Source organism: Chlorocebus sabaeus, chromosome 17 (genome assembly GCF_047675955.1).
Source record: "Chlorocebus sabaeus isolate Y175 chromosome 17, mChlSab1.0.hap1, whole genome shotgun sequence".
NCBI classification, from domain to species: Eukaryota; Metazoa; Chordata; class Mammalia; order Primates; family Cercopithecidae; genus Chlorocebus; species Chlorocebus sabaeus.
The window spans coordinates 47,784,062-47,804,350 of record NC_132920.1 but is presented as its reverse complement, the minus strand read 5'-3'; the positions used below and the strand labels follow the sequence as shown (position 1 = coordinate 47,804,350).

Here is a 20,289-nt window from a genome sequence, read left to right as displayed (position 1 = left end):
TTCCCATTCTAAATAAATTTTCACTTTTCCCTTAGTTTTATATGTGCAATATTGCATTCTTTTTCCTTAGGAGAACTCCCCCAAAACCTAGCTCCTGCACACCATGAGCATCTCCATCAGTCCTAATTAGAACCCCCTCTTTGTCCCATCCATTGAGACCATATCTGACCCTTCACTAAGAAAGTGTCACATAGTGGTCAAGGGATGTACTCTGGGAGTAGACAACCTGGGTTCAAATCTCAACACCAACATCTGAGACCTTGGGAAACTTTATCCCTCTGAGCCTCAGTTTCCTCTTCCATAAAGTAGAGTAGGAACTATAGTACTATAATTGTATGATACTTGCCCTAGAACATGTTTATGAGGAATAAATGCGCTCATCTATGAAAAGCACTAGGAATGGGCTCTAAGAATACTATAAGTCTATTTAAGGATTTACTACTGTTATTACTCTGCACATACACTTACGAATGTCAAACGTCAATTACATACAAAGCTCACGTTTCCCCCTTCCAAGAGATCTTTCCTGATCCAGTTCTGTACATGATACATCTTTTCCTCTGGCTCCTACAGGGATCATCATCCATACAGCCATACGCACATTCAATGCTTGGCATATTCTCACCTGACCTGCCATTTTGCTATCTAATCTTTTTTATAGAAGCATATTAACTCCTCAATTAAATCGCAAGTTCCTTAAGAACATGTACTGTATATTGTGCTTCAGTATATTCCTCCAAGTAGCTAGTTCAGTGTCTTGTGCATATGTGTGTATGCATGTATACATTTTAGTATGCATATATATACACTGACATATATGTACATGTGTGTATGTGTGTGTGAGGAGAGAGAGAAAGACTCAGTTTTCTTGCTTCTGCACCAGAATAGTGTTTCCTAGTGGCTGAGAAGAGCCTTGACCCAATTACTGCAACTTGGGCTCCAAGTTCTAATCCATTGAGGAAGAAATTGGAAATTCACTGACACAGCTCTGTGACTAACTCTAGCGGTTCATGCCAACTCATGGGGTTCTTCTTCACAACCTTACTTCTCTCTATGTTATCAACAAACAAAGCTCAATATTCCCTGTTTTCTCTACTGAATAAGAACTTGTGGGGTATCTGAATTGAGCTTTTGGGATCTCTCCGAAGTCAAGAAAGTATCACTGAGGATTCATATCTGTGAAATCACTGACAGAAGATGACTTTTCATTTTCTAGTCCAGAGAATCAAGCCTTATTTTATAAGTGGAAGAATTAAAATTCTTGCACCAAACAAGAATGCTAAAATAACATCTTCAGAATTTTGGAAGACTTTATAGATCATCCAATCCAGCCCTCTTATTTTACAGTTAAGGAAAATGAGGCTTGATATTGCAGTGATTTGTACAAGTCCATGCAGGAAATGCCCCTTACAGCTAGGATGAGAACTTAGATCTCCTGATCCTACAATATTGTTTTTTCTAAACAGCCAGCCTGTGTCCAAGGGCAACAGGCAGAGGGGATGAGTGGAAGGAAATACAGGCATCTCAAGATACTCAACACCATCTTGATAAGACCACGGTGTTCAATGCACTGTGATAAATGCAGTTACAGGTCAACATCTCTGGATGATATTTGGTCCATTAAATAAACTCTAGTGAAGTCACATTATATTTATCATGTATATGGGGCAGAAAACCATGATATTCTGTTTACTTGTAGTTCTGAAAACTCTGCCTTCTTAAGGGAAGGATCTGATTAATTTCTTCCCATCTAATTTGCAAAGCACATCACATACTCCTCTGGTTATTTCATTTCTAGTGTATCATCCAGTATAGATTACTTTAGCTTGGGATACCAACCGTCCCCAACCTAATACTATGAAAAAAAGAGGCCTGCAAACCGGCAACCTGCTGAACCTGCTGAGCTGCCTGGGTGCATAGGCAGGTCAGGAGCCAGCAGTATCAGCAGCTCAGCAGCTCAGCACCCAGTAACTTGTCTAATGAGAAGAGAAGGATAGAATGTTCCCAGTAAGGTAAATCCCAATGATCAAGAGAAACAAAGCCAACCTCCCATGCTCTACCTACTGTCCACATTCTGTCTTGTAGAAAAATGTGAATGCAGAAATGGAATGAAAGGAGGAATTAGTAACAAACTGTAGGGTTGACAGCCTTCAGGAAATGGTCTTTCCAAGAGTCTCTAACTTCTCCCAGAAACCAGGTACCTGTTTAGTATTAGTGGGGAAGGGGAGCCTTGCAGAAGATTCCCATGCAAAGACAAACTAACTTGAGGGTAAAGTAAATATCATTTGAAAAACTCTTGGAAGGAACTTCCAAAGTCATTTTTTCCTAAAAAGGCTCTTGTTAAGAAGACATACATTAAAATGGAAAGATCAAGAAGCCGAGAATCTGAAAACAGGGGTTCTGGCCTTGGCCCTGTAACTGAGTAAGTATATACTTCAAGCAAATCACATCTCACACCATGGGTCTCCATCCCCCCAACTGCAAAACAAGGGCGTGGAGTTTCACCAGTTGATCTCAAAGCTCCCTTCCAGAACTTGTGGTCAAATAATAGTACTCTCTTCAGAAGATGCTCAAATGTTTTCATGTATCCTCTCTCAAGTGCTCCTCCACAGCTTATTTTAAATGAGTAACTAACAGGGAAATTAAAATTACTTATGGTGTCAGGAAAAATATTTCAGAAAGAGCCATAGGGCCCCCTGTCCTACAAAATTTAAAATAGTCCATTGCCAGAAACTCTGTCCCAGTGAGACGTCGCTTAACCACTGCCTGAGTTGCTCCTTCCAGCTCCTTCTAGCTCCTTCTAGCTCCTCATTGCTCCTTCTAACCCATTCATGGTTATGGTTTCTTATGGGAGTTTCTTCAGGTTTCTTATGGGAGATGTTTCTTATGGGAGTTTCTTCAGGTTTCTATCAGGTTTCTTATGGGAGATGCTATTGCCATTTTGGATGGGACAATGCTTCATTATGCCAGGCCATTCCTAGGCCCTATCTCTTTAGAGGCCCTACCTCTAAATGCCACTAATACCTCCTGGTCATTGTGGCAACCCTTACGACCCCCACATTTTCAAGTACCCCCAGGAAATGGTACCACCCTGGTTATGAACAACTGAAACATTCACTATCAGAAGATATAGAACAAAGTATTTATTACTCTTAAATCACTTGAGCCTCATTGCATCTCAGGAACTCATGGGAAAAGGGTGAGAGACAAACAATGTGTAGCTATTGGCTAAAGTGGGTTTTGGTTAGCTGTAGTTGTAATTACTTCTGGCTGGGCCAGTTACTCTATCACCATCTTTTCCCTATACTTCAGCTCTCTGGTAACTGAGAGCTGGTAGCTGATGGATTTTTTTGTCCATTTGCTTTCCCCACCAGCTCATCCTCCACTCCTTCCCCTTTTCTTACCTGGTACAACGTCCTACATGACTCTGTGGGCAAAAGAAACACCAAGCAGTACAGCAAAAGTGTATGAGCCATTGTCTTCCACACAGCTGACTTTCTTGTTTCTACAAGAATAAATAAAAAGGCAAAATGTCTCCAATCTGAAGCTTTCATAGGCTCCATGCCACTGCAGACCCAATCAGTTCACCTATGAGACTGGGCAGTCTTCCTCTTCCATGCTGCCTACTCAGACCTTTCTGCTCCAGAGGCAGTGTCCTGTGACCTCCCATTGACTTCGTTCTCTAGGAGGCTGCAGTGAGAGCACAGGCAGCACTGGGAGACAGAGGTAATTGCTGAGATATCCCCCACCCTCTACTGTTAGCTTGCACGTCACTCCTAACATGAGAACCCCTCCAAAGGAAGCTACTGCCTGCCAGATTTCACCTTGCCCGCATGGATATAATAAATAACAGCCTGTATTCAGGGAGCAGGAATGATGCTTCAGTCTCTGGGTTAGGCAGGGCTGAGAAGTCTGTGAATGGCTACAGTACAAGATGAGCCGGGGTTCCTATGGGCAAACTCAGCCTAGAAATATCTTTTGAAGAGGCTTGGCCTGTTATTCCTCACTCCCACCTAACTCTGGAGCCGTATGTTCATAGGTAACTGGTGATTTCTTCAAAACCGATCTTCAGCATGGTCTGTTATTGTTATTTCTACCAGGAGTGATATCAAAACTAAACTGATTCCTCGACACCTAAAACAGTGCTTGATACATGGTTGGCACAGAGTATATTCAGAAAAGAAAGAGGAAGGTAGGGAGGAGGGATGGAGGCTAGGTGGGTGGGAAGTGCTCATAATTTGCATCAGAGTCTGTGCTCTACAGAGGACTTACCTAAGCTAAGAAATTTAGTATTATACTTTAATAATGTTAATATATTTTATCTTGAGTTGAGATCATCCTTGAAAGTGATTTGCTGTTTCTTCATTTTTAGTTAAAAGGATTCAGAAGACTTGAATGTAATCAACAAAGGCCAGAAGCAATCACAATGGTTTATATTTGCTATTTGACCATTTTTAGCCAAGAAGAACTCTAGCCCAATCATGCATAATTCCATAGGAAACAATGTCATTATTTGAAAGACTAGGCAAAATTCATTTTCCAATCATGTTTCCTCCATCGAAATACTTGTCTAGCTAAAATTCCACTGAAATTCAGTGATTATTTAAAATATTTTGTATTGCCTATCTCAGCCTAGTATTAATACAGCTGTCCAAACATTTGTAGTTCTTACTCAAAGAGGCTACTTTGTTACTCATCACTTTAAATGTATTTTGTAGCAATACAGATGGACACACAATTTCAAGTAAAATTGCCAGCCATATTTTCATCCTTTATTCCTACCTAAGTTATTCGAACACATGAAAATTATGGTATAAAAATCATCAAACTGACCTATCAGAATCATCACCAATGCAATTACTGCTTTGGGCAAAATATTCAAAATTGGAAAAAATTGAAGCCATTGATGAATTTGATGACATAATGCTCATGAAACTTAAGGATGACTCCATGTTTTTCTGAATCAAGTTGATTTTATCTTTCAAAACTCTCCTCATAAAGAATGTTCTTTTTCTTAATTAAAACTAATTCTAAAAAATGATTTAGGGGGTGACACAAGACAACAAACTTTCATAATGTTAGCACTACTCAGCACGGAAGCTCAAGTAGATATTTTTTTTAAAAAGGTGTATGATCAGCTGAGTTCTGCAAATCAGGATGAAACTCATTCTATTTGCTTCAAATTTTAATGTAATATGTTGAAAATCTGTTTATTAAATTGCCATTTTGCTTTGCATTTTAAATATAGTTGTTATAATTTTTATCAAAAATGCTTTTGATTATTACTAAAATTATACTTCCGTTATGTCCAAATGAGGGCTTTGTGATCTCCGTGGAAGTGACCTTCATTATACTTTGCAATATGGCCTTTTTTGATAGTTATGCTGCTGCACAGAGCCCAGAAGTTTTTAACATTTTCTTTACTTCCCAAGTCTACCTTGTAATAAAATAACTGAGGACCACAACTCTGACATGCTCTTTTTCCATGTTTCAGCAACAGTGTGACTTTAATTTTTAGCGTGTTTTTCAGCTTTATCTAATTTCTTTTAACTGGAAGAAACATTTCTTAAAGTTGACCTTTTAAAAAACTTAGCCGATAAAACTGATTGCCCTTTAAATTAAGTAGCGTGTTTTAATCTGGGCTTGAATGAAATTATTTTTCTTTCAGAGTTGTTGACATTAAACCATAGTCATTAGCTTTTTTTCTAGTTCTATGAAGCAGAAAGTGTAGTGGTAAAACAGTAGTGTGACTCTAATCTTTTGACCACCCACCTCCTATCCGCCAGAGCCTCTGTTCTCATTTTCTTGTGAAAAGCCACAGGCATCTAGTGGTTCTGACCTCCCTGCCCCGGGTGAGCAGGGGTAACTCTAGTATAACTCTTGCCTCTCAAACAAATGTTTGAAATGTTGGTTACCCACGTCCTAAGCTAAAACATTCATTATAGACATTTATTTCAGAAAAGGCTTACCCGTCAAGAACATACAACCTAAAAATAAGTCACTTCATGTGATTCATATTTAAAAAAAAAAAAACCCAATTTCATTAGTATTGCAATTTCCTAAGGTGAAATGTGCCAAATACAAAAGTATTAGATATTTTTTAAATAAAAATTAAGAAACTGTTTTCCCTCTCCCTGATTTAGAAAAAAGAAAAAAATGTGGGGTGGGGGGAGGGGAACAAAAAAGGAACAGCAAAGTATACTAGTAAGACGGCTGGATCTACAAAGAAATAACCTTTCCAACCCTCCAACCCATTCTCTGCTGTTTGCTTTCCAAACTTGAAGAAGTCACTTAAGATGTTAATCTATACATTTGTTCAACAAACAAAAAATGAGCCCCTTACGTCTGAGCAATGTCCTAGCAGTTAGAACAAAGACGGCTTCTTTCCCACAGTCCCTCACAACTCTGGGAATTCACAGTATGACAGATCTGATGCACACCCGGGGGCTCTGGGAACTCAGACTGGGGCTTTCTCCCTAGAGACTGTAAGACTCTAAGAATAAAAGCCGATCAAATCAACATGACAGGAAGCATTCCAAAATTCCAGATTCCACAAATCGAGTCTCATCTTTGTGAGCAACTTAATTTTAGAATATCTCTTCCTGTTTCTATAGAGAATTTCTTCTTCTAAAAGCCATACAGTTGACTGACTACAGGCCCAGCTTCCTAATGTAAGGCAAAACAGGCAAAAGGAAAACATGTGAACTGCAGGCTAGGACATGTTCAGTGTTGGCTCCTTTAGAAAAAAAAAAAAAAATGCTTGACTGAAACACACACACACACACAGAGCAATGGAGACAAGCAATTTTACAAGACAATTTTGAAAATAAATTTTTAAAACCGCACCTCTGACTTAAGGGAAAAAAAAGTATTGAACTAGAAGTCACAAATCACAGTAATCAAAAAGGTAAACAAAAGTCCAGACAGAACTTTATCAGCCAACCAGAAGGATTTCAATCACCAGCTTGGTCAGCTGATAGTCTGCGGCTGCTACTTGCATAATTAGACTTTGTAATGAATTACTGAGACGTCAAGTGAGATTTCACAAAGTGTCGTAGAAGTTCCCAGACAGACTGTGGGTATACACTTCAGATGATCTCAGGGGTAGAAGATTCCATAGCGTCTGTCATTAACCATCCCACTGCTTTCCCTTTAGTTAATGACCAGTCCATCCCTCCTGCCTGAATACAGATATTATGGAAGGGAAAAAAAGAATAAAGCGAACAGTTATCGTCTGTTTACTCTTTAGGATTTGAACTCAGGTCTGTACCTTTTTTTTTAAGTATGTCATGTGGCTTTTCTAAAATAAGAAAGGGCTGATCTTTGGTTTGTTTGGGTTTTTTTTGTTTGTTTTGTGTTTTTGTTTTTTTTGTTTTTTGGTTTTTTTTTTTGAGACTGAGTTTTGCTCTGTCACCCAGGCTGGAGTGCGGTGGAGCAATCTTGGTAAAAGAGCTGATCTTTGAATGGAGTTTAATTTTTTCAGAGCATTTCCACACACTGGCATGCCTAGGAGATATTGAGATATTGTAAGTTCAGTTCCAGACCACCGTAATAATATAAGATTGCAATAAAGCAAGTCAAAATAATTTTTTGGTTCCCTAGTGCATGTAAAAGTTGCAAGTACACTACACTGTTGTCTATTAAATGTGCAATAATAGCATTATGTCTGAAAAATGTACATACTTTTATTAAAAATATTTTATTGCTAAAAATTGTTATCAATTATCTGAGCCTTCAGCAAGTCCTAATCTTTCTCCTGGTGGAAAGTCTTGCCTTAATGTTGATGGCTGCTAACTGATCAGAGTGGTGGTTGCTCAAGACTGGGTGGCTAAAGCAATTTCTTAAAATACGACTGCAATGAAATTTGCCACATTGATTGACTCTTCTTTTCATGAAAGATTTCTCTGTAGCATGTTATGTTGTTTGATAGCAGTAGAACTTCTTTTAAAATTGGAGTCAGTCCTCTCAAATCCACCTGCTGCCTTATCAACTAATAATGTAATATTCTAAATCCTTTGTTGTCATTTCAACAATGTTTATGGGATCTTCACCAGGAGTAGAGTCCACCTCAAGAAACTGCTTCCTTGCCTAATCCATAACAAGCAACTTCTCATTCATTAAAGTGTTTTCATGAGATCGCAGCAATTCAGTTATATCTTCAGGCTTCACTTCTAATTCTAGTTTTCTTGTTATTTTCACCACATTTACCGTTACTCCCTCCACTGAAGTCTTAAACACTCAAAGTCATTCATGAGGGTCAGAATCAACTTGTTTCAAACTCCAATTAAGGTTGATATTTCGACTTCCTCCCATGTTCTTAATGGCATCTAAAATGACAAATCCGCCAGGTGCGGTGGCTCATGCCTGTAATCCCAGCACTTTGGGAGGCCAAGCGGGCAGATCACCAGAGGTCAGGAGTTCGAGACCAGCCTAGTCAACATGGTGAAACCCTGTCTTTGTTGAAAAAAAAAAAATTAGCCGGGTGTGGTTGTGGGTGTAATCCCAGTTACTCGGGAGGCTGAAGCAGGAAAATCACTTGAGCCTGGGAGGCAGATTGCACCATTGGACTCAGCCTGGGTGACAAGAGCAAACTCCATCTCAAAAATAAAACAAAATACAATACAATGACAAATCCTTTCCAGAAGGTTTTCAATTTACTTTGCCTAGATCTATCAGAGCAGTCACTATCTATGGCAGCTATAGCCTTACCAAATGTATTTCTTGAATAATAAGGCTTTAAAGTCAAAATGACTCCTTAATCCCTGGGCTACAGAATGCATGTTATGTTAGCAGGCATGAAAGTAACATTAATCTCATTGTACATTTTCATCAGAGCTCTATAAGTGACCAGATGCATTGCTCACGGCTATGAGCTGTAATATTTTGAAAGGAATCTTTTCGTCTGAGCAGATCTCAACAGTGGGCTTAAATATTCAGGAAACCATGCTGTAAACAGATGTGCTATCATCCAGGTTTTGTTATTCCATATAATTACAGAGCACAGACATTGCAGATGTAGCATAATTCTTAAGGGCCATAGGATTTTCAGAATGCTAAATGAGCGTTGGCTTCTATGCAAAGTCATCAACTGCATTAGCCCCCAGCAAGAGAGTCAGCCTGTCCTTGGAAGTTTTGAAACCAGTCACTGAATTCTCTCTGGCTATGAAAGTCCAAGATGTCATCTTCTTCCAATAGAAGGCTATTTTGTCGCCATTGAAAATTAATTGTTTAGTGCAGCCACCTTCATCATCCCAGAACTTTGGAAGGTGGGGGTGGGTGGATCACTTTGAGCTCAGGAGTTCGAGATCAGCCTGGACAACATCGAGATCAGCCTGGACAGCATGGCAAAACCCTGTCTCTATGAAAAATACAAAAAATAGTCAGGCATGATGGTTCATGCCTGCAATCCCAGCTATTCAGAAGGCTGAGGTTGGAGGATCACTTGAGCTCAGGAAGTGGAAGTTTCAGTGACCCAAGATTGTGCCACTACACTCCAGCCTGGGAGACAGAGTAAGACCCTGTATGAAAAAGCAAAATAAACAAATAAATATTAAAAAAATTAAAAAACTTTCAATCATGTTCATTGGTTCCTCTGAGGATTGGCCAGTTTCTCTAAAGCTTCTGCATTGGACACTTTCCCCTTTATGCATGCAGGTTTCAACTGAAGCCAGGTAATAGATGATGACTCACATCTGAAATGTAAACAGTAAATAGGGATGAGCATGTGCAGATGGCAGCTGTGTCAGGCACTTGGTGAAGGTATGCCTGAGGCTCATCCACCTTGTGACTCACCAAAAAGCCAAAGAGAGAATTTCAGCTGACTGTCAGAGGCTGCCAGGATAAAGAAACTAGGAAAATAAACAAAACTGGGTAAGAAACTTTAAATGACCAGGTAAAGCCAAACTTTTACGGCACTTGCAGCACTTCTAGAACTGTGTCATATAGAAATAACTGGAAGCACAGAAAAAATCAAAAGGTATAAGGCTGCTCATGGCAGTTGTATACAGAGTAAAAAAAAAAAAAGAACATGGAAAGTATAGATGTCAAACAATAATAAAGTAGATAATAAACTATATAAAGGAATATCATGCAAACATTAGAAACCTTTATGAAGTGCTTTGATATTATCAGTATGAGATAGTAGTAGTGTATATATAATTTTATAATATTAATAAGAAAAGCAGTCTTTATCAGATGCTTATCCATAGAGAAACACTGGTGGGATTTCTCACCTACCTGGTAATGAATTAAAGAACATTTTCAGCATCTAACAAAATACTGAAATTACTTTAGTTGTAACAAAATGAGAAAAGGGACAATCCAAAACTATTAAAGAAAAGAAATCAAAAATTCTGAAATGGAGTAGAGTGCAGCAGCAGAGCACAGATCCTCAAGTTTATTCTCCTTTTCTGTTCCCTTTAACCAAACTATAGAGTAGACAAAATCTTTAGAAATGTCACTAATACCTAGAAATCTAGAAAGAGGCAAAATATAGTAATTATTTTGTTTTTCCTCATCTAGCTGAGAATTTTAGAATTGGATGTTAGGGGTACATTGTGAAATGGGGAGAGGAAACAGTGAAAATGCCTCTTTCTGGTACAAATGAAGACTTTTGGGCTATACCTAGAGTCAAAGAAACAAGTCAGAACCTTAAGACATCTGCCACTGGCATACACAACTCATGAAAATGGAGTAAGTCCTGATACCACGCATTTAACAAAACCGCAGTATCAGAGAGCTAAGCCTAGGTGGGTGGGTTGCCCTCCATTTGTTCCCTATCACCCATTGGAGTTATTCTCTGTTCTTCCACATCCTACTCTCTGCCCCAGGAAGCTGGCCTCTGCAGACTGTCTTGACTCTGGCTTCCAAGTGGCTTATTCCAATGGGAGTCATTGGCAGGAGATGAGAAGGTGGGAGGATAGAGAGATGAGGAGATGTATTCATTTTCTCTCCCTGCACGGTCACATTCCTGGCAGCGGCTGCTTTTCTCTGACTGTAGTTCCTGTTAGGCATTCTCTCTTATGCCTCAGTTGGCAACTGGCTCTAGGAATTCCCTCCTCTGGCCTCCCACCTCCTCAGGCCTACAAATCATAATGGCTTTCCACTCCTGAGGCTCCCTGTTGCTTGTCTTGTTGAGTCTTTTAGCCCTTCCTGTACCTCTGTAAAAAAAAAAAAAAAAAAAAAAAAAAAAAAATTCTCTTCATTAAATTCTCTTCTTTTCAGCTAGATCTTCTTCAGGAAAATCCTATGGAGAATGCTGGCTATTCGTTCCTGGGAGCTTTCCCAATATACCAGGTGTCAGTGCTGCTGTAGAGCACCTCTTCCGCCTGCTCTCCCCCTTACACTGCCGAAAAGGAGGTACAGCGCAAAATGCCCCTACCTCAAACCTTGTCCTGGTAAAGAATGAAGTAGTGTCAGATATGGAGAGAAAGGAGTCAAGAAGTCACCTTCTGTGTATCAGAGTAATTTAAGCACAAGGAAGATGAAAGGAGATGCATCCCAACAATGCAAGTACATTATAGAGAAACGTTTTGAAGAAAAACAAAGCAGAGCTTGTGTCAAAGAACCCAACATAAAAGTTAATATCACACACATATGCACATACACATACACGTTTGCAAGGAAATTCTTCACAGTTAAAGATATAGAACAAGATAATATGAGTGTGTTTTTTATTACACATGAGTTCAAAGAAGAAAAGATAAAATAACAGATCAAGATAACTCTTGAAAAATCAAAATACCATCACGAAATTCATAAATTAATTAGGAGCTTGAAGCAAAGAGACATCAATAGAAGCAAAGTATCAATATAAAGTGAAGATTTGAGGTAATCCAGCAGAAATATTTTAATGACAGAATCAGATTTCATTTTAGAAAGATTATTTTGCCAACAGTGCAGTGGGTAAGTCAGAAGGCAGAGGCCAGAACTGGGACATCAGTGAAGAAGACATTCCTTAGTCCAGGTGAAGAGTAACAAGGACCTAAACCGAGGCAATTGCAGGGAGATGGATACAAAGAAGAAAAATGATGGGACCCAATGCCCAAAAGAGCAAGAGGGAGGAGTGAAGAGCAGAGGTTGTTATTAACTTTGGAGAAAAAGACAATAGTTTAGTGGCGGAAACGCATATATGAAAAGGGTAGCAAAAAGAGATGACATTGATGTTTTTAGAGTAAACTGTTCTGAGGCCATTAGGAGATGAAATAGAGAAAGAGGAGCAAGTCTGGAAACAAAGAGAAATAAGGGAATTCAGCTGAAATTTAGGTAGTATTTAGCCTGAAATATTTGTTTTAAGATTGATGTATTTTCATTATGCAAATTTTTTCCTGAAGCACTTCTACTATTGTTCAGATTTCAATAGGCTTCATCTTATTTTTTCTATAAAAGCCATGTTGCTATCACAACTGTAGGACATGTTAAGCCATGATGCCTCCTACTTCTGCAAAAGCACCCTAGCACTACGTCACTCACATGAGTGAGGACTCGGAAATGAGAAAGCCCAACATAAATACATAATAGTTCTAAAAATACATGCAAATATGTATTTGTAAATATTTGTATGTATAATGGTTGCATTTGTACGTATAACAGTTGTTCCAGAGAGCTTATAACAGTTCATCTCAAAAGAATGATTCCTGACCTACAGATGTCTCTAAAAACTTTACATTTGAATGTTTACGTAGTATAAACTATCCTAACTGTGTTCATTGACGAGTAATAACTATTTCCTTTTTGACAAAATGAGGATATTGAGTGAGAAATTTTAGGTAGCATCTCTACTCTGATCGCATGGCTGTAGAGGGATTAAAAATGTGGACCTCTTGCCTCAATGGCTTAAATAATTACACTAAAATATGCATACTCACCCAACCAGTGATCTTTTAAAATTATTTTACAAGTTGGAGTTTCAGATTATTTGTGAACTTTAGCTCCAGCCCATGTTTAGGTTTCTCTCTCTCTCTCTCTCTCTCTCTCTCTCTCTCTCTCTCTCTCTCTCTCTCTCAGTAGATATAGATATAGGAGCACTATGAATAATTATTTGTGATTAATTACTTCATAAATGAAGAGATAAAAATGTCCCCAAATGGATGTTCAAAAGTAAAAAGCAATATGAAAATAAGGGGCTATCTAACCCCTAAAACCAAAAGATATTTCCATCCTCTCCAGTTCTCCGTATTGGAGCCACATTTCCTCCCTTGGTTCCTTACTTTTTACATTCTTTCTAGTATTACATCTCTTTTCTCTGTATTTGCTTTACTTCTTGTTAGACTGCATCCTTTCAAACTTTTTAAATGAACATCTGTGGTTGAGAACTCTCTTCATCTTGGTATGTCTGAAAATACCGTATTTTACTCTCATTCTGGATAGCTAAACAAATGAGTACATGGTCAAGGTATCAGTGTTTCTATTCAAAGGGTGACTTGTTTACAATTTGGTTCTTGAGCAGGAAGAGAGTTTTGCACCGAAGAAGTTTTGAAATGGTTTTTCCAGCATGAGATCCCAGAAGGACAGCAGTGAAGGAGAACTGAGACACAGAGGCTCAGGGAAAAGAGAGCATTTCAGAGGCACAGGCAGCATTTTGGAGGAAGACATGGCTATCTGAATAACCCAACTAAGAATCTTTACTTAAAGTCTAAACTTATGACAAATACACACAGATTATGATTGTGTCTAACAGCCATGAAACTAGTGAGGCATGAATGCAAATGTTTTTGTTTTTGTTTTATTTATTCATTTTTTGTTTGTTTGTTTTATAACCCATGCAAGGTAACACACTGACTTTCAGTTTAAACTAGGTCTCTTCTGATCAGTTCAGAATTTCCTCCTTCTTTTCCTCTTCCTTTCTCTCCTGGGATAATATTCTGGTGTCAGGAGAAAGACATCCATGGATGAAGCCTCCACAGTGGTAGCTTCTGCCAAGATGTACAATCATTGCTGGCCTATGGGCATCAGTACTCAGCCCTGCTTTGCCCACACTGAAATAGCCACGTCCCACTCTCCTCTCTGGTAACCAGGTGCACATAGATCACACGGATTCTTTGTTTTCTCAGTGGCCAAAGACTATCTGCCTGGGTCAGGTCTGGTCTCCACCACCTCTCAGGGATATGGGAAACTGCCTGTCCCTCATTCTGTGCTCTTCCTTTTCTCTCTTTTTGCTCTGATTGCTTCAGAACTCATAGAATCTTTTTGTCTCCCGAAGCCCAGTTCTCCTTTCGGAACCAGCTGAAAACATGTCACGACTTAGGCATTTGGTATCAGCATTATGCTTCTCTTGTCTTCCCTTAGCAGTTCCACCTCACCAAAGCACATGATTCACAGCCCTCAGGAAATGGCTCTGGGCACAGATACCAGTATCTGGATAATCTCTTAAAATTGTGTGTGTGTGTGTGTGTGTGTGTGTGTGTGTGTGTGTGTGTCTCATTGTTATAGAAGAATGGGCCAATGAAGAGGTATCTTTTCTGAACATTTTTTAAAGTTCTGAGCTCTCTACCCCAAAGGGTTATTACAGGCTGTTGTGATACACAACCAAAGAAGAAATTGCTAAGTACCCAGAACTCAATTCCCACGCAGGCTTTCTTCTTGTACAAACACCTGGCTTAAGAGGTGTTCCAAATACTGTAAAAATATAGGTATTTGGGGCAAGGAAGAAGAGTTTTCCTCCTGGTATGGGAAAGGGAAGAGGTTATATAAACTCCCTAGGTATCAGTTCCTGTACCACCAAATGCCTGTAGAAGTGAGAAGATATTCATGGATGACTCAGCATGTGAAGAGAACTGAACTTTGAGATCAAAGGCATTAAAGACCATCATAAAATATCTCCATGCCCAAGCTTGCACAGAAGGGATAGTGCCACTCTCTCCCAACTGCAATGATGACTTGAGATTGCTTTAGACTCTCCAAATTCTCACCAGATCCTTAGTAGGAAATAGCCTCTCCAAACACAAAGCCAAGATAGAATTTCCTGGAAAAAAAATATTTGTAGGAAATCAAAGGGCGGTAGGGAGGACTCGTCCTAATAACTGATTTATAACTGATTTAGAATCTTTGAGGAAATGTGATATTTTAAAAGCCAGATGTATTATGAGATAAAATTTATACCTGCTACAACTAGAACATTATGCCAAACACAGTATTTGCTAATACACATCATCTAATGCAGAGCAACTTTTACAAGTTCCTACTCTAATATGGAGAGGATTTTTGTTTTTGTTATCAAACATGTTTAATTTGTATTTTGCGGTACAAAAGTTTCAAATTAACAGAGACCAATTCTCTGTTATTCCATTCTTTTGAAATAGAGACAATTTGAAAAAATGGCGGTCATAATAAGCAATGGCTTTGTCTTATCAACAGCTGGATATTCTCAAATTCAGCAGTTCAGGACTCACTTTGCATTTCTGTTAGAGGAATACACTGGACCCCTATTATCATTACATTTATTTTCCGAACTAGCCCCTCAGCCCACCCGTGCCTGTCTGGAAACTGCTTACCCTGTCCATGTTTCCTGTGTGTGCAGCCAGCTGAATGGTGGACCTGGCCAGAGCTGACTGCATTAGGGGATGGCAACTGATCCAACTGAACCCATCCATCCTCACCCCAGGAATTTTGAAATTTGGACAAGAAGAAAGAGATGGAACTCACTCTCTTTGTCGAGAGAAGCTGAAAAACCCAGCAATCCATAGCAGTAATTTCCACCTTCAATCACCCATCGGGATTCCCAGAGGAGCTTTTAAAATATGCTCGTGCCTGGGCCCCACTTCAGAACCATTGAAATCGAATTTCTGGGGCTGAGACTCAGACACTAATATGTTGCCCCAAACTTTTCATCTTGAATAATTTAATTACAACTGAAAAATGGAAAGAATAGAACAGTGAACACTTACATTTCCCTTCGCCTAGATTGTGCTGTTAACATTAGGATAAACGGTCTTTTAAATTCCACAGATGATATTAATATACAAAACTGAGGAAAAAAATCCCTAGGTGATATTAATATGTGATTGAGAACATCTCAACGGTAGAAAGAAGGACAGAGCAAAAGGAAGCAGATGCACCAAGAGGGGCAAAGATCATAAAGAGAGTCCCGAGGCCTCTCAGACCCCTGTGTCTCACACCCTGGATTCTAGGAGATCTCTGAGTATTACTAAAATAGAATCACCTTTGGGGCTTTAGCTAACGAGTTGTTCATTGCAGTCAAAATATTCAGGAATAATAGGCAGAAACAGTAGGTTCTATAGCGTCATCCCTAAATAAAAATAAAAACAGGGGTTTTACTGGCCTGAGAGATGGCTCTTATGTTAAAAGAAATATATAAAAATAACAAACTCAGAAGCCATCAATTCCTAAGATAATGGGACTGATAGACCATGTGCTGAACTATGGGTTTTTGGAAGTAGCCACTGTCTCCTGAGATAGACTGTTGCCCACTACTGAATTAAGTCAAATCTCACACACACACACTAGCAGTACCAAGTGGGGAAGGTGGCTGTGGGCCTGGTCTGCCCATATCACTGACCCATATCACTGACATGGGTTAGAATTACCAGAACATGCTGATGATAAAGAAGACTGATTTTCAGTTGGTTCTATTATCTTTTAGACATACTTAAAAATATTATCCTCTATAGGAACTGCACCCTGTTAATGCTTGAACCCAGGGCACATGACTTCCACTGACAAACCCTGTGCTCTCCTCCCATGTCCAATTTTAGAAAGAGCAACCAGTTACCAGGCCTGGTAACTGAATCCCCTGATCTCATTATCTGTGAAGAAGAGGTCTGATTTCTGTTTACACATTTCTATTCATTTTTCAAAAAAGACAATGATGTTGTAACTCTATATTATGCAAATATTGTTAGAACAGGATTGTGGCTACATTATTTTAGGATACCATCGCTAAGGACACAAAGTACAAGTCTTGCGGTCTTTTAAGGCTAACCACTTGCCCGGAAATATATTTGAAATTATGTATTTGAACTACGAATAAGTGGATTTTTCGAAACTATAGGTGTATGAATGAATTTTGAAAGAGGAAATGTAATAAACCAAAGTGTGAGAAAAATTCAAGCCTCACTTTCATCTGCCAGTTCGCTTTAAGAGGCAAAAACACATTTTGTCAAATTTCAAAGGATAAACATTTTTAAGCAAAACTAAACTTTTAAAATTCACATTCAACAAATACTGACAAAGAATCAGAAAAAACAAATGAATGAAACATCAATTATACTATTTTAAAGAATAGTATAAAAAACAACGGAACTGTAGTTACATCCCCACAATACGAAGAATGACACAATGAAGACAAGCTTAAGAACTGAGAGAAATCTCCCGAAAGTCTACCTTCCTCTTGAGAAGGTCTCATCTGAGAAGAATGTGTAAGTCCAAGAGTTTTCATTGCCATAGGTTAGTCGTTGGTGCAAGATTTTTTGAGAAGGTGTAAAAATATTCCTCAGTTTCAAGAAGGATTTGAGGCTAGTGATATCTTCATAATAAGCCAAAATTGTAGATAAAACATTACAAGGCCTGATGAGGGAAAATAATCATAAAAATGTTCATTAACTTCTGTATTTATACCTAGTAACTTGGAGATGATCAGAAAAAAAAAAAATGTTATTTAGAGGTTCCCATTTCCTATATTATGATCTTTGGATAAAATTAGTGGAGCACAGAATAACAGAGAAGAATAAATGAAAACAAAAGTATTTTTATACAGACTTGTGCTCTTATTATATAAAGTGCCTCAAAGTTAACAAATTCCTTCTTATTCACTGTACATGTTCCCTTATTCACTGTATACATTCACTTATTCACTACATATGTTATTAATTAAACCCCAAATTACCAAAGCCTCATACATACAGAATCATGAGTGGCTGGTCATCTCTGAAATTCCTCTCCAAAGAAAGCCATTGGAAGAAGGAGGACCTGGGACTACTCACTGTGGCTGGCCAAAGACAAAGTCACCGGCAAATTTGCCCCACTCCCTGACAGCTGGAGATATGGACATTACTGGCTCTCCTCCGTCATACCTTGCTACAAATCAGCAGGCTGGGCTCTTGTACGAATGAGAGTCAAGTTAGCCCCGAATGGCAGCTCCCCAGGCTGGGCCCTGCGTTCCCACAGGCAGTCAGCCCCATGTGCAGGAGTGCTGCAGCCTGACAGACAAGTCCTGCATGGGAGTAGCTCCTGCAGTGGGAGGGGCACTGCACTGGAGAATGGATGAGTCACACTGGGTGACAGACACGGACTCTCACAAAAAGCAAAGGCTCCTGTCTTGGGCAAGGGATTCAAGACTGTGGTGGTAGCACAGGATATATGATACATGGCTGTAGCTCCTTTGTTCTTACAAATCAGCCTGAGCCTAAAGATGAAATTTGGAAACCACGAGTGCCTCTGCTTGGGGCTCTGGTACTGGCTGGCTGGCGTTCTGGTCACTAGGATTATGGTGGTATGGTTCCCTAATCATTCCTATCAGTCCCCAGTTGCAAGCACAAGGTAGTATTGCGATTTTTCACCTCCTTGTGGTCAGTGGGGCATGCAAGTAATTCTGCATGGTGCCGGCAATTCAGAATAATAGTTACTCCATCAGACTGGGTCCCTGAGTGATCGTGATAAGAAGAGGTCCCTGCTAACATATGATAATCATAAGAAAGGATTACTTCTGGCCGGGCACGGTGGCTCACGCCTGTAATCCCAGCACTTTGGGAGGCCGAGGCGGGTGGATCATGAGGTCAGGAGATTGAGACCATCCTAGTTAACATGATGAAATCCTGTCTCTACTAAATATATATATATATATATATATATAAAATTAGTCAGGCATGGTGGCAGGCGCCTGTAGTCCCAGCTACTCTGGAGGCTGGAGCAGGAGTATGGTGTGAACCTGGGAGGCGGGGCTTGTGGTGAGCCAGAATCCCACCACTGCACTCCAACCTGGGTGACAGAGCAAGACTCAGTCACAAAAAAAAAAAAAAAGAAAAAGAAAAAAAGAAAAGATTACTTCTTACTATTCTTAGTCCCTGAGATTTGGGAGCTATTTGTCACCTCAGCATAACCTACCCTACACTGACTGATACAAGGACAAAGACTCTCAAAAAGCAACATGGTCAGTGACATATCTTTTTTTAAATTTGAAACACTCAAAAATTCTTGCTTTTTTTGTATTTATGAACTTCTTAGCTTCCCCAATCCCATGTTTGAAAAGCTATATTTATCTAGAGCATGGCATTTTTCAAAATCCTCATGAAGTTCTCATAATATACTGAAAGGCACCCCTTAATTTTAATCTCAGCATTCCCCCTTCCTCATTTTGTTTCCTTGGTTAGTCTTGATCTTCTAGGAAGTGACCAGGGAAGGATGGGAAAGTTCCAAGCTGCTGTGAGTACTGTGTTGCTATTTTTCTCTAGTTCTAGGTTTGTGAATCCCTTTGAGGACTGAATACTCCTCTTAAAATTCACTCAAGTCTGCTCCTCAGATGGGAAAATTTCATCTCTTAAAAAATATAGGTTGGCCACAGAGCCTCACATCTGTAATCCCAGTACTTTGGGAGGCTGAGGCAGGAATGCTTGAGGCCAGGAGTTCAAGACTAGCCTGAGCAACATAATGATACCTGGTCTCTACTAAAAAAAAAAAAAAAAAAAAAAAAATTAGCTGGGCATGGTGGTACACACCTGTAGCCCTGGCCACTCAGGAGGTTGACATGGTGACATGGGAGGATCACTTGAGCCCAGGAGATTGAGGCTATAGTGAGTGGAGATTGTGCCACTGGACTCCAGCCAGGGTGACAGGGTAAGACCCTGTCTCAAAAAAAAAAAAAAAAAAGAAAATATATATATGTGTGTGTATATATATATATGTGTGTGTGTGTGTGTGTGTATATATATGCACTTTATTTTTTTAGAGTGGTTTTAGGTTTACAGCAAAATTGAGGCAAAAGTACAGAGATTTCCCAAATATCCCTATCCCCCCCATACACACAACCTCCCCCACTATCAACATCTCACAGTAGGTGATGCATTTGTTACAACTGGTGAGTCTACACTAGCACATCCTCACCAGCTGCATTGTCATTATGTATATACAAAATGCCCAGTGTGCCATGCATCTGTGGATATATCAATTCATATAAAATATGACCCCTAACCTCCCAGAGTTCACACTTCTTGTTGGAAGAAGAAAACACATAAATATGAAAAGTATACAAGATCTTCTCTACCAATAGCTGAGGCAGTCACTCCCAACAAGGGAGGAGTTGACGGAGGCTGGGCTGGTCAGGAGCCACTTCATGGA

General features: G+C 39.4%; 1 protein-coding gene across 4 annotated transcripts in view; it reads right to left on the bottom strand.

Moving 5' to 3' along the window:
* LOC103221399 (putative adhesion G protein-coupled receptor F2P) overlaps window positions 1–18,143 on the bottom strand; it is a 39,589-nt gene extending 21,446 nt beyond the window's left edge. For 2 of the 4 annotated variants that reach the window (XM_073006047.1, XM_038006147.2), the window contains exons 1-2: window positions 17,341–17,515; window positions 3,405–3,505 (exon numbers count right to left, since the gene is read on the bottom strand). In XM_073006047.1, the coding sequence (XP_072862148.1) occupies window positions 3,405–3,505; window positions 17,341–17,401 (162 nt within the window). In that variant the 5' untranslated portion in view covers window positions 17,402–17,515. The other 2 variants (XM_007972313.3, XM_038006150.2) reach the window with 2 other exon arrangements.
* Between the last annotated feature and the right edge of the window lie 2,146 nt (window positions 18,144–20,289).